Source organism: Benincasa hispida, chromosome 1 (assembly GCF_009727055.1).
Source record: "Benincasa hispida cultivar B227 chromosome 1, ASM972705v1, whole genome shotgun sequence".
Classification (NCBI taxonomy): Eukaryota; Viridiplantae; Streptophyta; class Magnoliopsida; order Cucurbitales; family Cucurbitaceae; genus Benincasa; species Benincasa hispida.
The window spans coordinates 66248748-66256565 of NC_052349.1; the positions used below are offsets into that span (position 1 = coordinate 66248748).

General features: G+C 33.2%; 1 protein-coding gene across 1 annotated transcript; it reads left to right on the forward strand.

The window, feature by feature from the left end:
* The first annotated feature begins 2076 nt into the window (after positions 1 to 2076).
* LOC120078660 lies at positions 2077 to 5209 on the forward strand. Its single transcript, XM_039032955.1, has 4 exons — positions 2077 to 2951; positions 3036 to 3509; positions 4158 to 4540; positions 4644 to 5209. The coding sequence occupies exons 1-4, from the start codon at positions 2077 to 2079 to the stop codon at positions 5207 to 5209; spliced, it is 2298 nt and encodes a 765-aa protein (XP_038888883.1).
* The last annotated feature ends 2609 nt before the right edge of the window (positions 5210 to 7818 follow it).

Consider the following 7818-nt stretch of genomic DNA (forward strand, 5'->3'; position numbering starts at 1 on the left):
TTAAAATTTTTAATTCTCTCATAAACTAATTTTGAATCATATCCAAAATTAAATGTGTATTATAAAATTTAAGTAAAATATAAACTTTTGTATTATAATGTATTATAATATAATACATTATACTATTTTCCAAAATGAATTTGAACCTTTCAAACTCTATTCAAGACATAATTACTTCAATACCCTTTAGAGCTAGGAAGGGGACTTCATGGACTCACAGATCAAAAGCTCCAACGATATGAGATTAATTGGCTAAACTCGTTAATCACATTAGTCAGTACTTGTTAACTACGGGTACACTCAACTAAAGACCCACAGCTGCACTCTTCTCATTGTAGATATACTTTTGTGTCCATAGATATAGACCAATAACAGCAAGTTAGTCCTTTATGAGTTTTCGTAACATTAGTTGTGATAAGAATCAAGGTATTCTGCACATTCCGGTTGGACCAATTACAAGATCCAAGGTAGCAAAGATTTAACAATCATTTATTCTTCATGTACAAGATCAGATAGGGCCAGTTCATCCTCTATTTCATGTAGAAAATGTTGATCTAATAGATGAAGGACCATTTGAAGTTGAAGGTTAATGTTTGCTCTGTTGAAGTGGAATACAGAATAGACATTAAGTTTCCATAAGTTCAAGCACTTTGAAAAAATTTTGTATTAAGTTCACACACATTGTAATTTCGGCTTTAATTTTATTTCTTTGACTAGTCAAAGATGGAGCTTGACATTAATGATGTTACATTAAAGATGGTGGTTGGAAGATGGAGAACTCTTTTAATGTTTTATTTTGACTTTTTCTACTTTACATTAAATAGGTTTAGAATCTCTACAAGGCTATATAAAACCTTCTCCCCATCCATTTGTAATAAGACTAAGATTTTGATAAATGAAATTTGAGATCTCATATTTGAAACTTTTCCTTAGAGTTTTGAAATTCTTGTGATAGAATACATGTGAGTCATTCAATCTAACCTTGATCAAGTTGATTGTGGAGTGACTCAATATAGAACAAGATTTTCCAATCTTGCTTCTAGATCTTCGATCAAGAGATAATCTAATTCTAGCCTTTTCTCGGGGTTGAACTAAATCGTATAGGGAGATGTTAATTTCTTAGATTCAAAGGTTTTGCTATATAATAGCTTGGGTCTTTAGGCTGAGGGTTAAGGTTTTCTTATCATTTGGTATCAAATCATAGGTTGCATCTTGTGGCCTACTCTAAAATTGATTCTATCTTTCTTTGTTGTTTTTGGATTTTCATTCAAATTTCTAATTTTGTACATTTGGTTCTTTGTTGTTTGTTTCATCCTTTATTGTTCATCTTTTTACGCTATTTTCATCTTATTGATCAATTTTAGATCTTAAAAAAAGAGAAAAAAATAAAGGAAAAAAGGGGAAAGATAGAAGGAAAAAAAGTTTTTAATAAAATGTGACAAGAAAAATCAGAATTTGTTCTTACAATTATTCATAAAAATTGTGTGTTTGATCTTTGATATTTGAATCAATTTGGCATAATTGAGTTAATACATTAACTTTCTCTATTTTTTGTCAATTCCAAGATTAATGCATGTTCATTGAGTGCCTTTTGAGCTTCCGGTCATTAAATGCTGAAAATTAATTCAAATATAAAATTGTTGACCTATCTTCTTATCTTTCGTTTTCTTTCTCAATGCAAATGACTTAATTTGATTAAGTGTCCTTCAAAAAAGTTTTACAAGCCTCGTACTTGAATTGTTAAGAAGAGCATTTCGTCAAATGCATTGCGTAATACCCTTTATTTGCAATTCCATTTTTGTGTTCAATTTTATCCAGAAACTGTATTATGCTTTCCTTTATTTGTTTTTTTGTTCGTTTCATTGTTTTTCTTATTCTATTTTCTTGTTATTTTCATAACCATCTTGTCTTTCTTATATTAAATAGCTTTCTATTTCAAGAATTGATTGTATAAGCCTATCTAATATCATAATTTAGCCACTTTCCCAAATAGCCTACCATTTTGTGTGCAAACATGAGTGTTTCTGAATGAACAATTAGTGAATTGAGTGTGTGAGGTCCTTTTAAAATATTACTATGAGTCAAGGGGAGGGAGATCGTGTGGAGACTAGTGAAGCTCGGTATAGAGAAGCACAAGTTGGTGTTATAACTCGATTGACCAAAGTAGTTAAATCCTTGATAGATCGAGTAGAAAGGATGGAGGTAGCTTTAAGGAATCCTCAACAAGGGGAAATGGGTTGCAATGAAGAATTTGACAATGAAGAAGACGATGATAATGAAACTCTTTTAGTTGGGCAAAACTCAAGAGGAATGGGAGTGTTAGGCCGAGGAAGAGGAAGAAGAAGGGAAAGGAACATTTTACAACCAAGAATGGTAGAAAGGGAGTACCAAAATGAGAGAGGAGAGGAAACAGGAATCGGGGGAGTGAAGCTTGCAATTCCTACCTTTCATGGGACAATGGATCCAAAAGGGTATTTGCAATATGAGAGCAAAATCAAGCATGTTTTTTATTGCCACAATTTTAGCGAAGAAAGGAAAATGAAGCTTGTTGTAGCTAAATTTATTGATTATGTAAGTGTATGGTGGACATCCTTGAAACTCGAATGGAGAAGGAATTACGAAGAGCTAATTGAAACTTGGGAGGAGTTAAAGGCCCTAATGAGAAAAATGTACATTCCTAAGCACTACATTCGAGAACTCAAGCAAAAGCTTTATTCTTTACAGCAAGGATCCAAAGGTGTGGATGACTATTATAAAGAAATGCAAACTCTTATGAATAGAGAAAATATTGATGAAGATGAGGAGGATGCAATGGCTAGATTTCTTGGAGGAATGAACCGAGAATTGACCAATCAAATGGACAGGCAAGCTTACTTTGACATGAAAGAATTGTTACACCTTGCTGTCAAAATTGAAGGGCAATTAACTTGGGAGAAGTCGCACATCAAGAGGTATGCTTCTTCTAAATATACTTTTATTTCTACTAACACTTGACAAAAGAATGCAAATATTGGGAAAGTTGATTTCAAGCCTAGCGGAAATTTTAAGTTTGACAAGAAGGATAAGGCTGAGAGCTCCAAGGGGATGGAAAAATTGGAGGGATCAAAGGAGGTTCGAGAAAAGAATCGAGATATCAAATGTTGGAAATGTCAAGGAATTGGTCATATTAGCCATGATTGTCCAAACAAGCAAACCATGATCATAAAAAATGGAGAAGTTGTCACCAACGGAGAAGAAAGTGACCAAGATGTCGAAGATGGGAGTAGATTGACACTTGTTACAAGGAGACTTCTTAGTATTCAAGTTAAGGAGAATGATGTCGAAGACCAAAGAGATAATATTTTCCACACTAGATGTTTAGTTAATAAGACTCCTTGTAGTCTTGTTATCTACAATAGAAGTTGCACCAATGTCGTAGGTATATTTATAATCAAACAGTTGCAAATTCCAACTCAACACCATCCTAAGCCTTACAAGCTTCAATGGCTCAATGATAGTGGAACACTGAGGTAGTTTCTTAGGCTTTAATTTCTTTTATCTTGGGAAAGTATAAAGATGAGGTTTTTGTGATTTGTTACCTATACATGCAGGAGATATATTATTTGGTCGACCTTGAAAATTTTATAGGAAGATCATGTATGATGGATACTTGAATAGGTATTCTTTAATAAAAAATAAAAATAAAAAATAAAAAAAGAAGAAGAAAAAAAACTCTTGTATCTCTGTGTTCTAAAGATATATTTTCTAATTAGTTGAAGTTAGAGAGAAAAAGAAAAGAGTTTGAAGAAAAAAAAGTTGAGAGAAAAAAAAGATGTGAGTGAAAAACTTGAAAAAAAAATCAGCAAGAAAAAAAGAGTGGAGAAAAGAAAACTAAAAAAAAGAATGAAATTGAAAGAAAAGAAAAGAAAGTGAGTTGTTTTGGCAAAAGTGGGAGAAATGAGAAGGGCAATGTTTTTCCAAAAACCAATCTTTGTGCTTATGTACAAGGAAGGGTATTTGGCCTCTAATGTAAACAAGCTGTCTTTGTCTAGTGTTTTTCAATCTCTTTTGCAGGAATTTAAAGAGGTGTTTCAAGATGAAGCTCCTAAAGGATTACCACCTATTATAGGTATTTAGCATAAAATAGATTTCATTCCTGAGGCTATCGTTCCAAATAGGCCAACCTATAAAGCAAATCAGACTGACACAAAAGAAATTCAGAGGCAAGTGGAGGAGCTCATGGAGAAAGGCTACGTTCGAGAAAGCTTGAGCCCATCTTTTGTACCGGTCTTATTGGTGCCAAAGAAGGATGGGACTTGGCACATGTGCGTCGACTGTAGAGCCATCAACAAAATCACTGTAAATTATCGTCATCCTATTTTTAGTCTAGATGATATGCTTGATGAATTGCATGGTTCATGTTTATTCACAAAGTCTGATTTGAAATCTGGATATCATCAAATTAGAATGCATAAAGGAGATGAATGGAAAACAGCTTTCAAAACTAAATTTGGATTGTATAAATGGCTTGTTATGCCTTTTGGTTTAACTAATGCTCCTAGTACATTTATGCTCTAATGAATCATGTTCCGAGAGAATTTTGGAACAATTTGTTGTTGTTTATTTTGATGATATTTTTATTTATTCAAAGACTTTGTTTTAAGATGAGAAGCATGTTAGGACTGTTTTGATTACAATTGGAAAAGAGAGGCTCTATGCTAATTTAGATAAGTGTAATTTTTGTATGGAAAATGTTAACTTTATTGGCTTCATAATTGGTAAAAATGGAGTAGAAGTAGATGAAAAGAAAGTTAAGGAAATTAAAGAATGGCCAACACCAAAAAATGCAAGTGAGGTTAGAAGTTTTCATGGTCTAGCTAGTTTCTATAGAAGATTCATAAAGGATTTTAGTACCATAGCTACACCATTGAATGATTTAGTGAAAAAGCATGTTATCTTTGAATGGGGGAAATGCAAGAAAGCTTTTAATGAACTTAAGGATAAATTAACCAATGCACCATTACTTGTCTTGCCTAACTTTGATAAGACCTTTGAAAGTGAGTGTGATGCAAGTGGTTTGGGCATAGGTGTTGTTTTGATGCAAGATGGGAAGCCTTTAATGTATTTTGGTGAAAAACTAAATAGGGCAGCTTTGAACTATCCTACCTATGACGTGCTTTGCAATTATGGCAACATTACTTATGGCAAGAGAGTTTTTGATCCATACTGATCATGAAAGTTTGAAGCATCTTAATGGTCAAAGCAAACTGAATCGTATGCATGTAAAGTGGGTCGAATTTATCGAAATATTTCGTATTTATCAAATATAAGAAAGGTAAGAAAATGTGGTGGCTAATGCTTTGTCAAGAAGGTACAATCTCTTTACCTCTCTTAGTACAAAAATTCTTAGATTTGAGCATGTTAAGGAGTTAAATAGAGATGACATTGAATTTGGAACAATTTATTCATCTTGTCTTGATGGAAAAACTGCAGATGATTATTATGTTTTTCATAAATTTTTGTTTAAGAAAAGTAAGCTTTGTGTTCTTAAATGTTCTGTAAGAGACTTCCTTGTGAAAGAAGCCCATGGAGATGGATTGATCGGGCATTTTGGGATTCATAAAACCTGAGCACTTCTTTTGGCCTAAAATGAAGCATGATGTGCATAAGGTTTGTACTTAATGGTTTAAATGCAAAGAGGAATCTAGATCACAACCAAATGGATTATATACTCCTTTGCATGTGCCGAATGATCGTTGGACTAACATATCTATGGATTTTGTTCTTGGTTTGCCTAGGACTAAGAAGGGTAAAGATAGCATTTTTGTTGTTGTGGATAGATTTAGTAAAATGGCACATCTAATAGCATGTAACAAAATTGATGATGCCATGCACGTGGCTGACTTGTTTTTTTAGAGAAGTAGTAAGGTTACAAGGAATTCCTCAAACTATTGTTAGTGATAGGGATGTTAAGTTTTTAAGCACTTTTGGAAAGTGTTGTGGGGTAAGTTGGGAAAATTTGTTGTTTTCTACTACTTATCATCCTCAAATTGGTGGACAAACTGAGGTAGTGAATAGAACATTGGGTGCTTTACTTAGGGTCATTATTTCAAAGAATATTAAGTCTTAGGAAGACTCTTTGCCATTTGTTGAATTTGCATACAATAGGACAATTCATAGTACAACTCATTGTTCTCCTTTTGAAGTTGTTTATGGATTCAGTCTACTTACTCCTCTTGATTTGCTTCCCATTTCTTCTAGCGATTTTGTGAGTGATGCAACCACAAATAAGGTATAATTGATCAAAACCTTGCATAAAGAAGTGAAAGAGAGGATTGAAAAAAATAATTCTAAAGTTGCTTCAAGAATTAACAAAGGAATAAGGGAACTCATTTTTAAATGGTGATTGGATTTGGGTACATTTCGCAAGGAGCGATTTCCATCTCAAAGGAAGACAAAGTTACATCCAGGGGGGGGATTGATCTTCCAGGAGAACTTTTGGTAAGTTCTACATTCAATGTTGCTGACTTGAGTCCTTTTGATGTAGGTGATGAATTTCTTGATTTGAGAATGAATCTTTTTTAAGAGATGGAAGATGATAAGAATCAGAGTATTCTGTACGTTCCGGTTGGACCAATTATAAAATCCAAAGTAGCAAAGATTTAACAATCATTTATTCTTCATGTAAAAGATTGTATTGGGTTGGTTCATCCTCTATTTCATGTGGAAAATGTTGAGCCAATAGACGAAGGACCATTTGGAGTATTGAAGGTCAATGTTTACTCGGTTGAAGTGGAACATGTAGTAGACATTAAGTTTCCATGAGTTCAAGCACTTTGAAGAATTTTTGTATTACGTTTGCAAACATTTTATTGTAATTTCAGCTTTAATTTTATTTCTATGACTAGTCAAAGATAGAGGCTGCCATTAATGATATTACATTAAAGATAGTGGTTGAAAGATGGTGGATGAAAGATGGAGAACTCTTTTAATGTTTTATTTTGACTTTTTCTACTTTACATTAAATAGGTTTAGAATCTCTACAAGACTATATAAAGTCTTCTCCCCATCCATTTGTAATAAGATTAAGATTTTAATGAATGAAAATTGAGATCTCATATTTGAGACTTTTCCTTAGAATTTTGCAATTCTTGTGATAGAATGCATGTAAACCAGTCAATCTAACCTTGATCAAGTTGATTGTGGAATGACTCAATCTATAATAAGATTTCCTAATCTTGTTTCTAGATCTTCGATTAAAAGGTAATCTAATTCTAGCTTTTTCTCGGAGTTGAATTAAATTATATAGGGAGTTGTTATTTCTTAGATTCAAAGGTTCTTGCTACATAATAGCATCGTTCTTTGGGCTGAAGGTTAGGGTTGCCTTATCAAGCTAGGTCAAAATTACCGTTTTACCCCTATGTTACTTCTTTATCCTTAAGTATCAGTGCTCCTCTAATGAACAACCTGTTTATGTTCCAACCATTAAACAGAAACCTCTATCAGGCCAATGAGAGGGTAGGGCCCTTTGTTCAAGTCTCGAAGACACCACTTAAAGGAACACTCATTTACTTATGTGATAGTTAGAAATGAATGAAATTCATCTTGTATTATTATGTTCTTAGCTCCCCGCTCGATCTTATCCCCAAAATGGTAGGCATATTTAGTCTACGAACTGACCACTCTCACCCATCCAAATCAAAGGGCAATCCCTCATGAACAGAAGTTCATAATATACTCAGGATTAAAACCAAGTTGTCTAGGTCATTCTATTGGAATAGAAACCTAATTAGGCAATGAAGTTACATCTAGTAATTATTATTTCACTATCTGGTCTTA